At 40.5% G+C, this 23,039-nt stretch overlaps 1 protein-coding gene across 8 annotated transcripts in view; it reads left to right on the top strand.

The window, feature by feature from the left end:
* Window positions 1-23,039, top strand: part of LYPD6 (LY6/PLAUR domain containing 6) — a 121,277-nt gene that overhangs the window by 83,989 nt on the left and 14,249 nt on the right. For 4 of the 8 annotated variants that reach the window (XM_032356173.1, XM_032356171.1, XM_032356174.1 and 1 more), the window contains 3 exons: window positions 4,880-4,934; window positions 10,290-10,478; window positions 18,899-18,997. In XM_032356173.1, coding sequence (XP_032212064.1) covers window positions 10,361-10,478; window positions 18,899-18,997 — 217 coding nt within the window. In that variant the 5' untranslated portion in view covers window positions 4,880-4,934; window positions 10,290-10,360. The remainder of the gene's footprint in view (window positions 1-4,879; window positions 4,935-10,289; window positions 10,479-18,898; window positions 18,998-23,039) is intronic. The other 4 variants (XM_032356176.1, XM_032356172.1, XM_032356177.1 and 1 more) reach the window with 2 other exon arrangements.

The following is a 23,039-nucleotide window of genomic DNA, read 5'->3' as shown; positions in this document are numbered from 1 at the left end:
GGATTGTTTTCTCCAGCTATAATTCCGCTTCCCCAGTTTGGATGTTGGCCTTTGTTAATGTGCTTCTTGTCTGCTTTTTTTCCCTTCCTTTCCATGAGAGTAGAATAACAGCATGTATTTCTGTTTATTAACCTAATGCCTTTTGGAGAAAAGGCAAGAATATTATTACTCATAACAAAAATTGTTTTTGCATTACTGTGGCTAGGGGTGGCTGATCCAGGTTTTTAGGGAGGAGCTCTTTAAGGAAATCCTGTAGGAATTAATAATCCTAAAGTGAGGAACAGGGCCTTGGGAGGGGCCCCTACAGTCGGGGACCCTGAAGCTTACCTTTCACTACATAGTACCTCCAGCTCTGGCTGTGATACTTTGGAATTTAAACTTCTCTTGCTTCCCCTAATCCCTCGTATCCCTGTCTTATGACTGGTGTAATTATTTGCTAAGTCATAGGTACCTAGATGTTAATTGGGCCTCTGTGAAATGTGATGGGTCCTCCCTGTCTCCACTTCTTTTTTTCCTCCTTCTTCCAGATAAGCTGCCCTGGTTGACAGCAAGAACTGTGGCCCTCAGGTTGGGTTTTTTTGGAAACATCTGGTGACCTCCTTGAGGGCCTGTGTAGGGCTGGTGCAGTCACTGTGTTATCTGCCTCTTCTACCTGGCATCTCACAAGTGTGTGGCCTTAGTTGTAAGGGCAGGAGGTCAGCATCGCCCTGAGATCACTCTTGACTAAATGACTCAATGATGTGTCATCTCTCCCTTGCATACAAGGCAAATCGGCTTTTCCTCCCATGTACTTAGCAACCTAAAAAGGATTTTTAAGAATTACATCAATGATTTTAGTTATAGGGTTCAATAATTTGAGCTTCCAGCTGGCACTCTTAATGACAGCATGCATAACAGATAACACTATCTATACCTGCCCTGTAGAGGATGATGAATGAATCAATGAGCTAGTAAGATACACAACAAGGAGGACAACCGGCCAACAGAGATAGGAAAACTCAGTAATGAAGAAGGGCGAGGAATAGACCAATCTCCTGTTGGCTCTTTCAGTATCAGCAGTCAGGGAGTGGAGTCTTCTTAGATAACCACATTTCCTCATCCACAAGAAGCTACTCAGTATTTTGTCTCTAAGAACGCAGTTAATTTAAATGCAAGAATAAAAAGTTTCTATTATCAAGGAAAATGTTCTTTTATTAATAACTCCTACATCTTTTTCTGCCTGGATGAATACTACTACATGAAATCTTATTATATTCTGTTTTGCTACAATAATAGACTTCTTTAATAACCATTATTTATGGGGGCTTGTAAATGAAGATGGTGCACTACAAAGGAAGAATTCACACCCCAGTGATACTGAGTCAGGAGGTCATCTGAAACATTCCTCTGCCTTCACAACAGGGTGAGGAAATAGTCAAATTATAGTTTAGACCAGGAGTATTCACAGACCCCTGTACTCTTTCATCAAAATGAAACTGTAATGGTCTTTGCACTCTGATGTGTGTAGCTCAAGGTATTGGTTGATCAGAAATTTGGAGGGTGAGTGCATGGACAGATTTGTTTTGGAAAACATATTCTTCATTACATGAGATATATCAGTTAAGATTTAGTACTTAGCTAATAAGGAACCCAGTGATTTGAAAAATGATAGCCGTAGAATTTTTAACTAAGCCACTGTTTTGATGTTAGCTATTTGATCTTAATTTTTCATTTTTTCTCCCAAGAAGAGAGAGTACAGGCTGGCTTTCCAACCCTGTAAGAAATTTGGAATGGGATCTACAATTTTCTTGAACTTGAGTTATAAATGGCTAATTGGAAACAACTTGAGGCCTTTGGACAAAAACTTGGTTAGGATTCTTGAAACCATGAACAAAACCCTACTCCATGCAAAATAAGAAATAATATTTAATGTGAATTGGTTCTTCTCAGTCCTGGGTGAGAATCAAGATTAGGTGAAGTGATTGTTAATAATTTGGAAATGAGAATTAATAATAATATGTTCAAACATTTTGAACTTCCAGTTCTTTTGGAAGGTCTCTAGGATGATAATTCCTAGAAAAAATAAAATGAAAATACGACCTTCTTAATCCTATGGAATCATTTAATAAAAGACACTGAAGCAAAAATTTCTCCAAGCCACCACTCCCTTCCAGGTAAATAAAAATGGCAGGCTGGAACTGGAATGTACCTAGTGTTCCATTCCAGCCTGAGTTCTTTGACTCCATCCCCTTGTGGGTCTTTGTACTTCAGAAAGCCTTCTCATCAGTTCTCTAGAAACTTCAAATTGATTGAGGAAGCAAACAAGCAAGTAGCCAACAAGCAGGAGAGAGTTAATATAACATCTTTTAGAAATGGGAATATACTGCTGGGCATACTTGGCCAGACATCATTAATCCTTCAGGAATTGAAGCCTTTTTGATGCAATTGACCTTTAAATCAGATTGGGAAAGGTACAAAGGCAGCTTTTCCCTATAACTCTAGCCTTGCCAAGGGGTTCCAGAAAAAGAAATACACATTTTTTTAAAGCATTGATTTTTATGCAAGTAGATCCTCAATTCATATTGGAATATGATCATGTAACTCCCTATAACTTATGGAAATGCAACATCAGTGTCTAAGAAGTCTAAAAGAGGTAATCTCTGAGTAGTTCTCCATTACTGATATCTTTTAAAACTTTTTTTTTTTTTTTTCAAGTAGGTTCCACACCCACCATGGAGCCCAGCACAGGGCTTGGACTCATGACCCTGATCTCAAGACCTGCGCTGAGATCAAGAGTCAGATGCTTAACCAACTGCCCCTATTATTAACATTTTTAAAAACTAGCTCTAACCTTTTTTTGATAAGCCTTAAAAAAGTTTTAATGTCAAAAGTATATATGTGTTACAAAGAAAAATTTACGCTGGTGACTGGCCCCTTTTAGAAGACTCTTGAACTGGACAGAACTCCTGGTTGCAAGGGGCAGGAAGCCACCTCAGACTAACTTGGGCAAAAATGTTTATTGGCGGTACCTTATGTTTTGATCTGTAAAGTTGTAATGGCATCGCATTCTAGTTTTAGAGAAGGGAATCCTGTCAACAGGAACTTCCCCCACCTTCTGGCATTTGCAGAAATACTCATTTTGGCATCATTAGCTTCATTTTGCACTTTCAGTTTAATGAGGTTTCTAGAAGTTAGTATTGTTAATTGTAGGGACATCTGTGTGATTTTGCTGGGCCAGCATTCAGTTCTCCTTCACATGACAGTAGTACCTAGATTTTCCTTTGGGAAACCAATACCTCCTCTATTCTCAAACCATGTGATTTACATGAACTTGACACTATGTGTTTGTCCAAGAGACATGCTAATGACCCAGCTCTGGCCAGTTGGAATGCCACATTCCAGCGCATTCCAAGCATTTGGCCAGTTGTGGTCCAAGGATGGAACACCTTTTCCCCCCCACTGAAACTGTTGGGAAACAGTCTGGGAATGCTTCTGAAGCTGCTGGTGGCCACAGTGTGGGAAGACCTGAATTAGAATAAAGGCAAATGAGAGGAGTAGAGTTGAGGGCTAGAAGTTCCTGAAAGGAGGATTTAAAGTCCAGCCATGTCCAAGCTGGACTGTCAGATGAGGCAGTAAAATTCTTTCCCTTCTCCCCTTACCCCTATTTTGGCTACAGTCTGTTTGATTTCGATTTCTGTACCTTGCAACCAATGTGAAAAATGGCATCATCTTCATGAGTGGTGTTATAATTCCTAGTGAGCTCTCCTGCACCAGTCCCTCATACTCCGGATGTCTATTGCTACCTAACAGATCACCACAAAATGTAGTAGCATGAAGTAGTTATGATTTTATTTATCTCTCATTGTTTATGTGGGTCCAGAATTGGGAAGGGCTTGGCTAGGCAGATCTCACTTGGAGTCTCCATGCCGTTGTAACCAGACCATGGGCTGGAGCTGGAAGGGAGCAGGCAGTGGGGCGGGAGGAGCCGGGGGCTAGCAGCACAGCACTGTCTCTTCATGAAGTCTGGGGAGCTCTGTGTCCACTACTTGGGCTTCCTCACTCAAAGTACTCAGATTGCTTACATGGCTGAGTGTTCCAAAACACTGGGTGTAAGTTGAAGTACCTTCTATGACCGAGCTTTAAAAGCCACAGGTGTTATTTCCACCATACTCTGCTCAACTGGTCAATAAGGCTGGGGAGACCCATTGAGACCCTACCTCTCAATGGAGACATGTTAACGAATTTGCAGACATGTTTATAAACCACCACCATGTTATAAGCAATTCTCACATTGTGAGAAGTTACTATAATCGGAATGATGTGTGTAAGTAGTCTTAGTTTTGTGAAGACATGTCTTTAATTTGTACCTTTGGGAGCTAGATTAACTTTCTCAAGTTATTAAGGTACCACTAAGCCTAGATTATACATATTTAAAATTAAGTCAAGATTTCTCGTGATTTCAGGCTTCAGAATTTCATTTTGTCCCCATAATAGGCACTTCAAACTTCAAAATGAATAGCATTGGAAAATACTTAGATTTGTGTTAATTCTCTACTTCATCATTGTATATTGATTTAGTACTGAGGTGTGGTCATTTTGTAACTGGTAACCTCAGTCATTGTGGCCTCCAGAAGTGCTTAATTGTCTTAGTGACCAGTTTAAGGAGTTGGGAGTATTTTATTTTATGCACTCTATATGAAACAGCAATTGGGGTGTGGATTTGTAAAACTTGACCTGGGTTATGGGTTGATCACTTTGCCTCCCTGACCAGTATTAGAAATCCTCCTCTATGCCAAGTGTTACCATGGAGTAAAAAATCAGAATACAACCCTTTTCAACTTTCTCCCAAGTAGAAGAAGTCAAATAGATCTCAAACTAATTTTTTTTTTTTCTGTTTCAGAATGTAGCAAGTAATCCTTTGGAATAAAATCGGCAGTTGAGTAACTCATGCAAAGGTAATTTAGAGCACAAATTAAATCTGTCAGAGTGGTATTAGATTTGCAAAAGCTCATAAATAACAAATGAAAGGTCACAGAGCTGTGAAAATGAGAGTGTACTTCTTCATAAAGAGAACTGTAGTCAGGGATGGGGTCCTCAGTGCGTATTCAAATAGCGGCACATAAAATGGAAACGCAACATCTTTTCTAAATGTCTAGGACAGTCCAAAGGCACAGTGGACTCCAGAGAAAAGTGTCAAAGTCCTAGAAAAGACCCTTCATATTATCCAAGCATGTCCAGCATCATATCTGGGAGGCTTAGGGATTAAAGCTCCATTGCCTGCTGAGAATCTGTACAGGAAAAATACATCCCTGTCAGGAGAGCCTGTATTTCAGTAATGGTTAGACTAATTGTGAATGTGTGTAACTCATCTTTCATATTTTAGTTCCTAGAATATACTAATAGAGTGAGTAGTTTTTCATGATTTATTATAAGAATGTAAGCAATTGGTGGTGATATTAATAAATAGTTTTGCCCATTCTGTTTTTCTTATGGGAAAGGGAGGTGGAAAATATAGCCCTGGCTACTATAAAGTAAACAAACTCTTTTACAGTGCATTCTATGCAGAATTTTATTTATTTACTTATTTATTTTTTAGTGCTATGTTGGGCCTGACTTGTACAAGGGAAACAAAATCTAGATTTATAAAAAGCAATGCGTGGGCTGCATCAAAATTAAAAATTTTTTATGTTGAAGGGCACCATCAAGAAAGTGAAAAGTCAACACAGAGAAAGGGAGAAGATATCATTTATCTGAAAAGTATCCAGAATCCAGAATCTAGAAAGAACTCTTATAACTCAACAATAAAAAGACAGTAACCCATTAAAAAATGAGCAAAGAATTTGAATTGATGTCACCCCCAAGAAGATCTACAAATGGCCAGTAAATACATGAAAAGATGTTCAGCATCATATCACTTGGGAAATGCAAAACAAAATCATAATGAGATACCACTTCATGCTCACTAGGGTATAATTCAAAAAATTAATCAAAATAAGGATTGGTAAGGATGTGGAGAAATTGGAACACTGGTATTTTACCAATGAGAATGTACTGTGGTGCAGCTACAGTGGAAAACTTTGGCAGTTCCTCAAAAAGTTAAACTCAGAGTTACCCTGAAGCCCAGCAATCCCACTCTTAGGTATATACCCAAGAAAACTGAAGACCTATGTTCACACAAAAGTTGAACATGAATGTTCCAGCAGCATTATTCCCAGTAGTCAAAAAGTGGAAGCCACCCAAATGTTCTTCAGCCAATGAATGGATAAAGAAATGTGTTACATCCATATCATGAAGTGTTACTCAGCTGCAAAAAGGAAAGCTGTACCCATCCATGCTACCCCATGGATGACTCTTAAAAATGTTATACCAACTGAAAGAAGCCAGACACAGGAGGCAATATGTTGTATGATTCTGTTGACACAAAATATTCCCAATAGGCAAATCCATAGAGACAGGAAGTAGATCAGTGATTGCAGGTGTTAGGGAGAGAAGGGCATTGGGAATGGCTGCTAATTGTGCAAGAGTTCTGGAGGAGTGCTGGAGAAGTTCTGGACAAGGGGCTGGGTTATTTTTGAGCCTACAAGTTAAGCAAAAAGAGGAACTTTAAAATTATCAGGAATCCTGGACGCCTGGGTGGCTCAGTGGGTTAAGCCTCTGCCTTCAGCTCAGGTCATGATCTCAGGGTTCTGGGATCAAGCCCCCCATTGGGCTCTCTGCTTGGCAGGAAGCCTGCTTCCGCCCCACCCCCACCCCCGCTCTGCCTGCCTCTCTGCCCACTTGTGATCTGTCAAATAAATAAATAAAAAATCTTAAAAAGAAATTATCAGAAATCCTAAACAACTTTGGTGTCTACCCTTTCAGTCCTTCTTCTAACTATATATAAGCCTAGGAAATACATATTTCCTTTTTTCATTTCTTTTTTTTCATATTTCCTTTTTTCTAAAGAAGAAACAATTTCATGAGTAAAATGTGTTGGAGTCTTATAGTTTTAGCTACTTTAAGAATTCAGAAATTGTCCATTAAACACATGTGTGAGGAAACATTTACAGAGACGTGCGGCTTCAGAGGGATATAAGATGCTGTGCTCATGACCTGTGCTCTCTCGACATCTTCATAAGTAAAATCTAACGGATTTTGTAAATCCATTATGTAAATAGTATGTGGATATATAAAGGTAATGGAGATGGAGCACAGGCCTTCCAGGATAGGTTTTGGGTGACATGGAGAGAGTGTGGATGGGCATTAGCCATCCATTTGCTTCATTGCCTAAGGATGGCAGGAAGTCACCCAGGTCTGCAGGAACCTCTGCAACATGAAAATGGCAGTGGCAGGAGGCACCCTCGCCCTGTCCCCCTCCTGATTTACCTCTGCCTGGCTAGTCATGGGCCAGCTGTTGGGGTCAAAATGTGTGGATTTCCAGTAGTTCTAGATATTGTTATATTTTTTCTGATTTAAGGAAAGGGAGCTGTGTGTTGAACCTGAATTCATGGCACCATATTCACTTTCACTTAGAACACAACATTTATATCATACTTACCCTGACTTAGAAAACTATATTGACTCTAAAACTATATTTTGACCAAAATGATAGTAGTAAAAATATTGGGAAATATTACACAGTATTTTCTATGTGACAGACACTGTTCTTAGTGCTTCACTCTGTTACCTCACATCATTCTCATAATAAACTTTGAGATGGGAAATATTATGATCCTCTTTTGCAGATGAGAAAACTGAGGCACAGAATGGTTAAGTAACTGGCTCAAGTTTGCATAACAAAAAGTATTGGAGCAAGGTTTCAAATCCAGGCATCTAGCCATTATCTCTGTATATTACTTACATATAGTAGTACACACGTGCTATGCAATGAAGGCTGGGTTTGTTTAATTTCAGGGGACATGAAATAACGTGTACTTCTTAGTGCAAGTACCGTGCAGAGGGAGCTCTTTTGATTGGTAACTGGAAGAAATACGGTGGTTCACAGAGGCTTTGATAAAAGCATGCCCCTTGGATTGTTTGGCGCATGGGAAGTATTGGCGCTGACACTGAATTTCACATTACAAAGAACTTAGTTGACAGCTAGTTGATATTTAATGTTAGGTTGTATCAAAAGAAAACCAGATGGCTTTTCTCACCATCCCTCACACCCTGGGCAGGGCTGCAGACTGTGAGGGGCTGGGGGCTGTGGAAGCAGGGGAGAGTCCTTCCTCAGCTGTGTGTAAAACATAGCACCACTGCATTCACTGAAGATGAGATTATGTTTCTCTCTGTCCCCTGGCAAATGAAAAATATCTTTAACATTGGTCTGTTTCCTCATCATATTTTTTAAACAAGTGCCTAGTACAGTGCCTGGCAGTTGCACTTGTTAAGGGAACAAGCAGCTCATTCCCTTCTCGAATGCACATTTGCCTGGGGAACCAAATGTTAACAGAAGATGGGGAGTGAGCGTGAAATTGGCCAGGCTGGCATCAGCAAGCTGCTACCGGGTGATAAGAATTCCACTCTTATTTCCTAATAGTTTGTCTATTTAAAAAAAATAATGAATGCATCAGTCTATCTGGAGTTAATTGCAGTGTATTGTACATTGTTTGGTTTTGCTTAATCTTTCCAGTTTTTAATTAAGTAATCAGAATAGTATTCAGTTAATATTTTCCTGTTCTATAATTTTGAAAAATTATTTATATCGTGTCAATATTTGTGCATATTTCTGAGCTCCTTAGAGTGTTCTATCTTCTGTATTCATTTTTATACTTTCTATCCTGCTGTCCTAAATATTAATTAATATCTGATCCATTCATATTGATTTTCTCTATTGATTTTGTTTTGTAATCTATTTACTCTTGATCTATTTATTTTGAAAATAATTTTATAATTATAAATTAATCACATTAATCTATAAAATTAAGTATACTATTAATTAACTAATAATTATAAAATTATTTTGCCATGATTTTTAAAAATCTCATTGAATATTCATATTAAAATTTGTAAACAAAATGTCCAACTGGAGTTTTTTTCTGCCAGTTTAAAATAAAGTGACAATCTAATGTGACCCCTTGTGTGGGCAATAGAATGATGGTATTTGCAAAAGAGTAGAACCTGAGGAACAGATTCTATGGGAAAGCAGTAAGATGGCAAGCAAATAGCATGTATAAATTAAGATATATATTCACATTCTTAGTGAGCTGGACAGTTCAACCCTAGTAAAAGATTTTATTGCTCTGAATTTTAATTGAAAAGAGAGAACCAGAATGAAGGGAACCAGAATGATTGGTTAGTGCTACGGTGATACTTTTACCTCATTTTATCAGTTTAAGTTGATACACTTTGAATCAGTCTTTGGAAGAACAGAGTAACACCTAGCTTTTACAAACGTGGATTCAGTGGCCAGACTGTCTTGGTTTGAACCAGCTCCTCTCCTTATTTGCTGGACTTCAGTTTACTCAAATGGGGTGGTAATAGTGCTACCTCATAGGGTTGCTGGGGGAATTAATTGACATGTGGAAAGGGCTTCAACAGCACCCAGCCAATACAGTTAGTTATGTAAAGGAGATTTTGGACTGCAAAGATCCTTTTTGTTTCCGGAGAGGCTAAGTTACCTACATTCATTTCTTTCTTTCTTCCTCCTTCCCTCCCCTCCCCATCCCTCCCCTCTCCTGCCCTCCCCTCCCTTTCCCTTTCCTCCCTTCCTCTTTCTTTCTTTCTTTCTTTCTTTCTTTCTTTCTTTCTTTCTTTCTTTCTTTCTTTCTTTCTTTCTTTCTTTTTTTTCTTTCTCTCTCTCTCTCTCTCTCTCTCTCTCTCTCTCTTTCTTTCTTTTTCTTTCTTTCTTCCTCTCTCTCTTTTTCTTCTTTTCCCAAATCTGAAAGTCTACACTCTATAGGTTTTTTGGGGCACCATGACCCAGGAAGGCTGCACTCTCATACCTGGCCTTCACCATTATCAAGGAAATGCTCTTGAACTCTTGTACCTGACTTGCTCATTGTTGCATTCTGGCAGACATCCCCTGGCCTCCTGGCAAAAGTACCTGGATTTCATTAAAATCCAATCTCTCTTGATACCATCTCTGCTGTATATGAGAAGAGACTCCAGCCCATGGAGCTTTAGCTACTTGATTAAGAATAGATTGGGACTGGACGGTTCTACGTGCTCTAAAATTACCGTGTACAATGTTTCTCTCCGTGTCTACCCACTTCCCGGTGCCTTTGGCTCCCTGTCTGCCCCGAGTCCATGCTCCCAGCACAGGAGCTCTGCCAAGTCTCCCATGGTTTCCTGGAGTTGGACACTGAGATGAGTCTTGCTTCATATTTCAGGTGCGAATTCCCTCCCGTGGTCCCAAGTTCTGGCTCCCAGGCCCTCTGTATGAGTGACGCCTCAGTCTGCCATGGAACCTGGCCCTGCCCTGGCCTGGCTCCTGCTCCTGAGCCTGCTGGCAGATTGTCTGAAAGCTGCTCAGTCACGAGACTTCACAGTGAAAGACATTGTCTACCTCCATCCTTCAAGTAAGACTCTGTTCTCTTTGCTGAAGAAATGTCATTTTACTTTGAATAAGATGTGAGTTGAGAAAAGGACAAGAGAACTCAGCCTTCTGTCCCCAGCATTCTGCAGGAGAAATATTGGCTGACTTAATTGGGGGGTACAGGTGCTCCCAAAGATGTTGCATTTTTACCCTCCCCTTTTTATAAGGTTTTGTTTTTTATTTCTAGGCAAATCGTTAAGGCCTGTTTTCTCTGTTCCCAGAACAGTCGCTCTGATTCTGAATACTCTTCCCTTTAACTTGTGCCAGCTCTCAAATCAGTTATCAAAGTGAACCGGCATGTCCCAGGACAGAGGTGTTTGTCAAAGATCAGTCCTTTGTAGGCAAGATAATAGCTGCTCTTCCTGTCTGTGCATCTAATTCTCCATTTCAGCGTGATTGGCCTCCCACAACTTCCTAGTCCCTATCCCTTTTGGTTTCCTGTGTTCAAGAATCACCTAGGGAGTGCATAATAATGTCAGTGCCCAGATATCTTCCCCGGCGTGTCTGATTGCACATATCTGGGGCTCTACTCATGAATTTTTGCTTTCAGCAAGAATTTCAGCTGCTCCTGTTACTGGTGGTGTTCTAAGGATCACACTTGGGGAAAACAGCAGTTTTACTTCCTCTTTTGGTCTCTGTCTCTGTATTTATCGTCTCTCTTCTATCTGTTTGAGTCGTCTTCTGCATGGCCCCTGTGGAGGTGAGAGCTGGGTCTGTTGGGTATATTTTGACCATTAGCATTGGTCCTGAGGTATGTAACTCTTTGGAAATGTTCTGTTCAGCAAACATTTTTTGAGTGTCTACTATGTGTCAAGCATTGTGATAGGCATGGGAGGTATTAAGGCAAAAAAAAACCAAAAACCATAGTTCTTGCTTTTGAGGATCTTGATAGCCCAAGTGGAGGCAGATACACGGGCTCCTTCAGCTCCACACAGTACAGTATTTAATGTGTCTGTGTTGTGCTTTAGATGAGAGGTGTTCTGTGGAATGCACAAGGGCTTGGATCTTGGGTGAGTGGCTAGTTCAAGTGCTTTGTAGCCTTCTGGCTTACAATAAATTCCCTAATTTTGTGAAGGTTAAATAAAGGAAAGTGTGCAAAGCACTTAGAGTAAATGCTCAATGAATGGTAGAGGCATCTTGTTAAGTGTTGAGTTCTACATTTCTAGAATGGATAAGATAATACACACCCTGTTGCATTATTCTGTGGACCAGAAAGATACTAGGCACATATATAGTAGGCATTTGGATGTTCATTGCTTATGATGTTGTGGTAATTGACTTAGGTGGTCAACTGAGGTTGCTGAAAATATGTCACTCTAATTTTTGAACTCCAAATATACGTTTTACAGGCAGCAGATAGTTCCTTTGGACTTAATGCTTTTGTACATTCTCACCAGTAAAGGCTGGTGCCTACTGGTTAATTGTGTGGAAAAATTATCTGGCTCCTTGTTTTTGCAGGACTGTTGATTTTTGTAATCATGACAAGAAGGTGCTTGGATACTTGCTGTGTTTTCTAGGATTGCATTTTGTTCTTTTCCCCAAAGAGTCATGCTTTTTTATTAGACTTGGTGAACAAAAACCTAGATTTCAGTCTCGGTTGTGATTGCTAAAACCTTTGGTTTCTATGGGATTCTTTGTTCACTTCAGTGATAGACTCAGTAGTCATTTGGCCAAAAAATAGGCCTCCCCTGAGGCTGTCATTGTCCACACAGGGTGGGGAGGAAAATTAAGGGGATTGGATTTAAGTATGCAAGAATAAAACACACACACCGCTCCTGTGCCAGTGTTGTGGTGGGCCAGTGCCTGGGCTGAGTGGACCCCTATCTGAAAAGGCCATTTCAGAATGGGATCTCTGAAGGATGAGCTCTGCCAGGCTAGAGAAGCAATCACTCCCGCTCTCTGGAAGTTGGCGAGAAAGTTCTGCTCATGCGGCCTGTTTTAAGTAAATAAGGCCATGGCCTGATTAGAAAGAATTCACCATAGTGAGGTGCCTGAGTGGCTCAGTCGGTTGAGAAGCCAACTCCTGGTTTCAGCTCAGCTCTTGGTCTCAGGGTCACAAGATTGAGCCCCACGTTGGGCTCTGTGCTCAACATGGAGTCTGCTTCAGATTCTCTCCCTCTGCCCCTCCCCCGACTCATGCTCTCTCTTTCTCTAAAATAAATAAGTAAGTCTTAAGAGAAAAGAATTCCCCATATAGGAAGAATTGGTAGCGTTTTCTGATTTGATCTTCAGATATGGAGGCTAGAAGATGTCATTTCTAAGCTATATTATACATAAATGATTTACCAACAGCTCTGAGTTGAGTTCTGAGTCTCTGCGACTGGTCACAGAAAGTAAAAATTCTTGCTGGATTGAAGTTACTGCCAACAGTTCCCACTTCACAATTCTCTGCACCATTTCAGAAGTTTCTGATGTTTGTTTGCTTGTTTTTAAACTTTGGTTTTTTAAAAGGTCATATTCCTCTGCCCCTGAGCAGTACCCACTCGACCAGGTTTAGAAAGAGTGATCTCTCTACAAATAAGCCGGTATCTGTAGAACATGAGCATAAAAAATAGAGGGAAGAGTGGGATTATTTTGACTTTGAATTATTAATATAATTGCCTCATTTTGTAGATGGAGGCACAAACAGCTTTCCTGGGGTCGGCAAGTGAGCCAGATTCCATCAAGGTTAGATACCGCTCAGAACCTATCCAAGGAGAAATCAGTGATGCCAGAGATGTTGAGAAGACACATGAATTTCCTGCACCGGGCAAACAAACTCATTTCCCATGGGCTGTGAACAGCCCTCAGAGATCATAAGTGGGGTGAGGTTGAAACTCTGGTGGGGAAGGTTCAGCATCCCATGACTAATCTCCTTTGATCTCTGGTTCTCTAATTTTTCTGTTTTCTGTTTGTTTGTTTTTAAAGATTTTATTTTTGAACAATCTCTAAACCCAGCGTGGGGCTAGAACTTGCAGCCCTGAGATCAAGAATTGCATGGTCTACCAGCTGAACTAGCCAGGCACCCCCTGGTTCACTAATTTTTGAAGTTTCTAACCTTTGGGGGAAAAAAAAATCAACTTTATGGCTTTCAAACTTGAGGCACTGTCCTCAATAACATTCTTTTCTATAATTTGTATGCTTTTCTTTTCTTTTTCATTTAAAACATGGTGGTGAATTTCTTCCCACCCTATGATTAAAATACCAAAGACCAATAAAACCTTCAAAACAGGAGTTAGCATTCAGAGAAATGGAGTGACTTATTTGGGTTCCAGACGTCAGAAGAGTTAACATCCTGAGTGGTTGCAACCTGTTCTTGGCCTCCATTTCTTTACTCATAATAGAAACCTTTCCTGAGAAATCCAGTTTCCCCTCTGGTTGCATATTCTGAGTCTTAATCACATCTCTGAAGGGGGCTTGCTTATGCCCAGATAGTGAACCAACCAAGTTTCTTCATAATTCTATGCTATGTAGGTCTTGGGGAGTAAGGGCACTCTCAAGAAAGGTACCAGAAAATGCATTTCTGTCAGAAATATGTTCATAGTCTTCAAGTGATACTGTAAAATTTTGTGGCTAGATGGACTCAGAAGGAAGATCGATTTATTAGAGTTCTAGAAATTTTAAGTTTGCATCCAGTTTCCAAAAACAATGGGAACAGATTTGGCAAGAGTAACCCAAGTTTGGATGCATTTCGTAGCAGCATGCCTCTTACAACAAGATTCTTTTCTCACCACAGTTTGGATAACTGAAGGCCTTTGTCCAGGCAAAAGTTCCAAGAGATGGAAACAAAGATGAAATCTCTTCCATTGCCTTACGAATGAATTATAGTCGGTTGAACCACATCTGACCATGGGACTCTAATGGACAGATTAAATTACAGGAAGTAACTAGGCACTTTGACGTTTCTTTTTTTTCTTTACAATCACCTACTCTTGAGGGACCAAGGACTTATGCCCTGAAATACAGAAGACTAAGCTTATTAACTCTGTGATCAAGAGCCAAATTAGATTCATTCACAGCTGAGCCCACAACGATTTGAAACTCTACTTGCCCTGCAATGCTTTGAAGTAACAAAGAAGAAAATAACACATCTCTTAGGAATCTCTTTCCTTCCTTTTAAAAAAAAGAACTTCTTTATCAGATGCAGTATCAGTTAGCAAGTTACTGGAGACAGTTGCTCATCTGTAGACCTCAGTTTGGGTTAAATATTTCCAGAGGGAAGAATTTAACCATTTACTTGGTATTATGCTATAATTAGCCACTTAAAAAACGGAGGCTCTTTGAAAAGATTTGTCACTGAAAAGAGTTTGATTATTCACTGATCAGTACTACCAACCACGATGCAAACACAAGTTCCTATAAGCAAACATTAGTGATTGAGACACACACAGAATGAACTTGCAGATTTAAAAGTAAAACTCACTGAAAAAGAGATCATTTAGTTAATCATCAGTGCTATGTGCTGATAAACACGTTCAGAGATAAATGATGTGAAACAAAGCGTCCTTTTGCTACCATAGTGTGTTAGCTCGTATTCCCATTTAGATTTTGATATACTCTGGGTTAAATTCAGAGTCCAGAACTCCTTGTGTAAGTTATTCCTAATAACTTAGTATTTAATGTAATATGTCACTAGTCTTACAAAAGGTCGTTTTGAAGAGTCTATTAAATAATCCAAATTTGGGAACACTACAACTTATTAGTGCGAGGTTCTCAATAAGTTTATTCTTGCAGTGACTCGATCACTAATCCTCATTCAGAATTCTTAATTTATCTCTTTGATGGGAAAGTTTCCAGGAATAACTAATCCAACATTCCAGTGAAAAGTTTTACTGGCTGTAGTGACAGATAAAATTGGATGCTCTCGTGAATTAATCATGCAGTTTGAAGGGGAACGGCTAGCTTGCAGTCATAAACCTAGGTGCATATGATGATAATTTTTTGAGAAATACTTTTCTGTGACAAATCATTTACATCTTTCCCCCCCAAAACACTTACTTTGATAATGCCTCAAATTTTACAAGCTGTTTTAAAGTTCTTCTTCTTTTTTTTAAATACTTTTTTTTTTAAAAAAGATTATATTTATTTATTTGACACAGAGAGAGACACAGAGAAAGAGGGAACATAAGCAGAGGGACTGGTGAGGGAGAAGCAGGCTCCCTGCTGAGCAGGGAGCCCGATGTGGGGCTCTATCCCAGGACCCTGGGATCATGACCTGAGCTGAAGGCAGACGCTTAACTGAGCCACCCAGGCACCTCTTAAAGTTGTTCTTCTTTTAAACTGACTTATAGATTACACACTTTTAAATTGATAAAGCTAGTTTTTCCATGTACCCAATAGGACAGTTTCCTAAAATACTATGTATGGGTTTTCTCATAACAGTATTTGTCAAAATAAGCTAATTTGAGTGTCCATAAGAATATGGAGTGGCTTTGGAATTTAAGAACCTGTTTGTCAGGGAGCCTAGGTGGCTCAGTTGGATAAGCAGCTGCCTTCGGTGCAGGTCATGATCTCAGGGTCCTGGGATTGAGCCCTGCGGGGCTGCCTGCTCAGCCAGAGTATCTGGTTCTTCCTCTACCTCTATTCCTCTCTCCACTCATATAAATAAATAAAATCTTAAAAAAAAAAAAAAACAAAAAAACCCAAACCTGTTTGTTTTAAATTCTTCAGGCATGTACTTATCTAAGTAGCATCTTTCAATTCAAATGTAACTCACCTATCTAGACGGCAAGATGTGGAGATGTAAACGTTATTTGTGTGTAGTTTTACAAAATAGTTTACTTCTGGTTTTTTTTTTGTTTTTTTGTTTACTTCTGTTTTATCATAACCGTACAATGGGGAGAGTGTGTCTCCCTGTGGTGAAATTTCCGTGGTGAAGTACGGCCATCCGTTGTAAAGTAGTTCGTGCACTCACAATCATTGTTTCGGAATTTGAGTCACCAACTACCTGAAGGAATGTAGTTAGCTTCTAAAGAGGTCGAGTTCCTTGTCTTTTTTAGACAGTTGTGAGTTTGGATCCTGTCAGGTTCTTGGATATTGTCATTCAGCTCCGTGACTTGTTGCAAGCAAGTACAAGGATGCAGCCATTCCACGCAAGGTGAAAATCAAAGTTAAAGCTGGCCCATAATTTTGGCCTTAAGCTGCTGCCTCCTCCTTCATTTATTTTTGATAACATACTTAATTGGTTCCATGTGGGCAAAGCAATTTACCCCGAGATGATGATTTCCACCAGGGGGATACGCAGGCTCAGCCATCTGCGAGGGAGAACAGTTGGTCCTGCAGATGAACTGTCTGAACGTCTGTAGTTTTCAAAGAGGCCAGGTAATTTTACAAATTAAAAAAAAATGCAAAAGTTCTGTTTATGAAAGGCAAAATTCTGAGCTGATAAGCAGCAAGGTAAAGCACATCAGTGAAAAGGACAGAGACACCCAGGCGTTCTGGGCACCCTGACACTGGGGAGGCTCGTCCTTAGATGTCCGCTGGGCTCTGCGTGTGCAGGGTACGGTCTGCAGCGTGACCCTCACCAGGCACCTCACTGCCTGAGCGAGCTAAGTGAAGGCAAAGATACTCATACCCAGAGGACAGTCTCTTCAGAAGGTAGGAGGGGGCAGTTAGAGTGGGAGGGGAAAGGAAAGGCTAGGAAGGGATTCCTGGAATCACCCGTTCCTCAGGCCTTTAGTGGCTCCACATCCACCAGGTGCCCTCAGCAGGCTGCCCGTGGATGCTGGAAACGGGCCGAGACAGCCCTTGGGACCATCACCTCTGCACAGCATAGATTTTAGTAAAGAAGACTCTTTTCTTAGCTGATACTTACCATATCTAAGGGTTCTTTTTTTTAATATATATAAGAATTTATTTGATAGAGACAAAGAGAATGAGTGGTGGCAAGGGGCAGAGGTAGAGGGAGAGAGAAAAAAAAAAGAGAGAGAGAAGCAGACTCCCCGCTGAGTAGGGAGCCTGATGCAGGACTGATCTCAGGACTCTGGGATCATGACCTGAGCCGAAGGCAGTCGCTTAACATACTGAGCCTCCCTGACACCCTTTCCATCTCTAGTGATTCTTAACCATGTCAAGTCAACTAGATAAAAATATCAGATTGAACCAGAGATATGGCCAGTTTTATAGTTCAAAAATGGTCAAACCCAAAGAAATTTTTAATGATTCAACCTAATATTTATATATACATATTGACATGTCTATGTAATTGAAACAGAAGAGTGAATCATTGGAAATCTAGAGCAACTAGTTTAAAAAAATTTTTAATTAACATATTATATATTATTAGCCCCAGGGGTACAGGTCTGTGAATCGCCAGGTTTATAGCCTTCACAGCACCATAACCCCACCACTCTCTCCCTACCCTCCTCTCCCGGTCAGCCCTCAGTTTGTTTTGTGAGATTAAGAGTCTTATGGTTTTTCTCCCTCCTAATCCCATCTTGTTTCATTTATTCTTTTCCTACCCCCCAAACCCCCCACGTTGCCTCTCAACCTCCTCCTATCAGGGAGATCATATGATAATTGTTTTTCTCTGATTGACTTATTTTAGAGCGGCTATTTTTAATTGGAATTTTGGGGGGGATAATTGTTACATTTATAAGCAGTTCTAAGAAGTAACACAGGGAGATCCCATGTTCACTTCACTCACTTTCCCCCAATGGTAACATTATGAAAAACTATAGAATAAAATCACAACCAGGTCATTAACATTGACATAATCAACCGGCCTGTCTTATTCTGATTTCCCCAATTTTATTTGTGTTCATGTGTATGTGTGCGTATTTCGTTCTGCACAGTTTTCTCACATGTGTAACTTTGTGTATCTGCCACCAAGTCAAGACACTAAACAGTTTCAGTAGCACAAGAATCCCTCTTGTTGGCCTCCCCTCTAGCTTCTTCTGACCCTGGCCCCAACCACTCCCAGCCCTAACTCCCGGCAATCGCCAATCTTTCCTCCTTTTCTAAAATGCTGGCATTTTTTAAATGTTCCATAAATGGAATCATACAGTATATAACCTTTGGGGATTTTTTTTCACTTTGCATAATTCTCTGGAAATTCATCCAAATTGTCGGATGTATTAATAATTCACTTTTATTGCTAGTATTCCATAATATGGAGGTACCACCGTGTGTTTAACCATGCATTCATTGAAGGACATCTGAATTGTTTCCAGTTTTCAGCTATCACAATCGAAGTTGCTGTGAACATTTTCATAGGGGTGTTGTGTGAATATTAGTTTTCATTTCTCAGAGATAAATGCCCAAGAGTACAATTGCTGAGTGATGGTAGTTACATGTTTAGTTTTCTTAAGAAACTGCCAGACAGGCTGTTTTGAGAATACTTTCTGAAAAATAAAAATGTCTAGTTTCAGGATTCCGTACCCAGTCTAAGAAAAAATTAATCATTTTTCTTGATCCTTTTTCTAGCCACACCATATCCTGGTGGATTTAAGTGTTTCACCTGTGAAAAGGCAGCAGACAATTACGAGTGCAACCGATGGGCTCCAGACATCTACTGTCCTCGAGGTAAACTCTCAGTACACAGACTGGGGTGCCCCGGGCTGCCCATGAGTGAAAAGCCTTGTTGACTTTGACGTATAGATAGAGGCATGCTTGCAATTTCAACCACTTCTCTTGTCTAAGGCTATTAGTAGATCTTTCCTCATCAACTTATCATCAGAGGCTTTTAGAGACATAAACTAATCATAGGCTTGTTCCCTTTCTCAAGAAGCATCACTGGAGTGCCAAAAGAGGTAAGAGATCCTTCCCACCCCCAGGCTCAGCCAAATGCAGGACAGGAAGAGAACCACCAGCCTGTTGGCCACTCTTGGAAGCATTAGTCATTGCATAGTAACTTCTTTTATGTGAAGTATGAATTGATGTTCATATAAAGATCCCATTTATTACATATCTTGCCAGAGGCACCTATCCTGAGAGTATATGAAAGCTAGAATTCTAAATGCCATCATTGCACAAAAAAACCTGAGCTTTTTAAACCATTAAGTTCTTTTTGAAGGATGAGATGGATGCCCAATTAAAGCGTGAAATTTTGACCCAGAGGCCCATTTCAAAATGAAGTAGAGGCTTCACATGCACATTTATATCTCTTTTATTCTCTCGAATAAAAAAGATAGTTATATTTGACTATGGAGTCACTATTAATTGGCTGTTTTAATTTTGGAGGAAAGTTCATTTGATGGGGAGATGATGAGAACAGAGCATTTTATTGACAAATGTTTGAGTAGTTAGATGCGTTTCGCTGAGACTTAATCCAGTTGTTAAAATGACTGAATACACCAACACCAAATCTATCATTTTTTAACATAATGCAGGAGTTCTCATGCTCACCCTAGGGAAAGGCCCTCTTTCTCCCATGGAGGACTAGACATCAGGAGAAGGTAGAAAATGAAATTAAGACACAGGTGCCCACTGCGTAAGACAGTACTATTTAACCCATCAACTTTCACCTAAGCTGCCCAACAGAAACACCTGTGGATCTCTTCAAAATCACTGGAACCTGTGTCCTCCCTAGGCCAGTGGTCCTCAAACTCTATCATGATCAGCATCCCCGGAGGGCTTATTAAAACATAGATTTCTGTGCCCATTCATGCTCCATTCCTGATTCAGTAAGTCTGTGATGGGGGCTGAGAATTTGCATTTCTAAACAATTCCCAGGTGTTACAGATGCTGCTGGGCTGGAGACCACATGATAAGAAATGCACGTTTTACAGAACTTGAGCCAGCATCCCTGAGATCGGGGCGCTGCACTGGTAGATTCAAATAGCACAGGTGATACTAATGAACAGTCAGGGTCAAGAACCACTGGGAGCTCCTCTCACCACTAACGGAAAGTGAAATGTACTGTTGTCATTTCCAACCAAGTTCCTCTTGTTTACTTTTACTTAGAGATGCTAATGGGGTCCCAAATGACCGTAGGGAAGAGAAAAGCTCGGAGATGCTGAAGATTAGCTTAATCACAAGCTAGATATCCCACCATCCTGGTAATCAGAGCTAAAAAGTTCTGTCTGCAGTGCCTTCTGCAGTCATGTGCTTATTTTGGACTAAGCCAGTGTTTTTCTAACATCACCCCTACATTTGGGTAGACTGCTTCTCAAGCTTGGTGGCACATTGAAATCACAGAGGGAGATTTTAAAAAACACTGAGGCCTGGGTTCGTTCTCAGGGATTCATATTTAAATGGTGTGGGGTGTGGCTGAGCGCAAGGATTTTGCCCCACGTCATTCTACTAGGTAGCAAAATTTGAGACCCACTGTAAACAGTGACTTTGGACAAAAACAGGATGGTTTGCTTGTGTAGCCAATAACCTTTGGGATGGTTCCAGCAGGGACAAAGCTGGCAGGTTAGCTTTTGAAACAGCTGCCACGAGTCGGATGTACCACAGGACACGTGGGGATGCTTTCTCAGCATTGCTCTAGCAGAGAGAATGCAGCGGACAAGGAGGGATTGTGAACTGGGCCAGATTTCACAGAGGCCCAGTCCGAGCCTGATGGTGGGCAAGCATATCCCTGCCACAAAGGAAAAACAGGTGACCGGTAGCACTCTGCTTGAATTCCTCTCAGGAAAGGAGAGCAATCCCTTTGATGCTTTCTTCAAAGGTCAAAATCTATTCTTCCAATGTACAGATATCGGAAAGCATCACAGTGTTCACACAATTTCTCTTTTTCCCTTCTTTCCTCCCACTTTTATCTTTTTGTCCTTAAATTTATAAGGATAAGTGGAAAGTGATGCCCTGAGTTCATGACACAGAACCACCCTGCCAGGCTTTGTAGGGGATTAGCCAGAGAAAGATAGGAATCTGGTCTCTTCTTTCCGGGAGCACCCAGTTAGCTGGGGAGATCTGATCTGAACGCATCAAATGTCAAAAATATCAGGACAAAAGCAAGTTGCCAAGTGAAGCATGGCATTCAGTGCCCTGAGAGCTCATGGGAACAACTGCTATTTGGGGGCTGAGGTGGTTAGGGACTGCACTGTGAACCAGGAAGAGGCGAAAGCCTGCAAGTGGGCAGCCTAAGTGCAATGTGGAGGAGGGCGTGGCTTCTGGAAAGTCACTCACAGCAAAGGTGTGGAGAGAGGATTCGCAGATGTGCTCACCGGACAGCAAGAGACCGAAACTGGGCAGAGCGACTAGTTCATGTCGGAGAATAGTGGGACCAAAGAAACGCATCTTGATTATTTTTGTGGGGCCTTGACCTTTCAGGGAAGGAGTAGAGACTGAACCTGTAACCAGAGAAGAGACGGAGCCACACTTAGCTTCCTTCTTAACCAACCCCACTTCCCAGGAGTCATTCTCTTTCCTCCTGAGTTTTCTCCAAATTTTTCTCACGATGGAACAGCGTCATAATTCTTAAATTGAAATCTGAGTTGTGTCTAACGACTAAAAACAACTGACTAACCCTGGACTTATTTTTTTGGTTGATTATTAGTTGAAAGCAACTGAAGGACTACCAAGAGACTTAGTCAGGGAAGGCTCGGTAGCCACCATGGAAGAAATCCTGGATTTCTGTGATATTCCTGGGTTTTTGTTTGTTTCATCACATGTTTAGCTAGGTTTTAATTATCACATGATGTGAAAATAACTTGTTGAAAGTGAAAAAAACCATTTCATGTAAGTATTTAATCTTATCTCTATGGAACAAACCCCCCATTCCAAATAGCTTAGGGGACCACCTGGGTTTCAAGAATTTTTGAAAACCGAACTCGGTCAAATGGATATACACAGAGACTATTGTATTTTAGCAGTTGAGGTAAGCTTGCTTATAATTAAGCAGACTTGTTATGAATCATCATTTGGCAAAAATAAGCATCAAGAAAGCCTTGTCCTAACTAGAAACACTCTGTCGGGCAATGGTGGCATCAGCCAGTGACCTCTAGCTAACTCAGGTTCCCTATCACTCTTACCTTTGATTTGTGTGTTATGTAAGGATTTTCTTCTCTGTCAGTTTGTTATTGCCTCTGGCTCTAACAGATTTGTGCTACCATACAGGAGAATTTAAGAGCCCTCCATACCTGGCTTCTGTTTAGTCTTTGGTCTCTGAGTACTTCCTGGGTAATAACTAGAGTTGGAAAGAATCTTGAAATCATATTATATGAGGGACCAGTTAAAGGAACTGGCAAAAGAAAACAAGAGTTAATGGTACGCATTCAGATCCAAAGGTTTTGCCTGTGTGCAAGGTTAAAAACTCTTTGAGAGAGGGGCTGTCTTGTATTAAGAGTCTGTGGAATTGAATGTCAAATCAAAAACATGACCGTTTTCAAAAAGGCACATTCTTTTGAGGATGTCTAAGCACCAAAGGCCCTTAGGTTTCTTCTTGAATATGAAGAGCCAGTGTCTCTCTTCAAGGTGAAATCTTTACTTGAAATTACCACCAATGCAAAATCAGACCGGGAGAAATATTGAGATGGAGGAACACACATCCTTTAGGGGCAAGCTTCTATGCTGCTCATGGTTTTTCTGTGGAAGTGAAGAAAAAGCTGGGCATGACACTGAGTGACTCTTTTTATATCCATTACCTGGTATAAGCAGGGAATATACCTGTGGTCCCCACCAT

Source organism: Mustela erminea, chromosome 8 (genome assembly GCF_009829155.1).
Source record: "Mustela erminea isolate mMusErm1 chromosome 8, mMusErm1.Pri, whole genome shotgun sequence".
NCBI lineage: Eukaryota > Metazoa > Chordata > Mammalia > Carnivora > Mustelidae > Mustela > Mustela erminea.
Note: the sequence above shows the minus strand (reverse complement) of the source record. Positions and strands in the feature narration are given on the sequence as shown.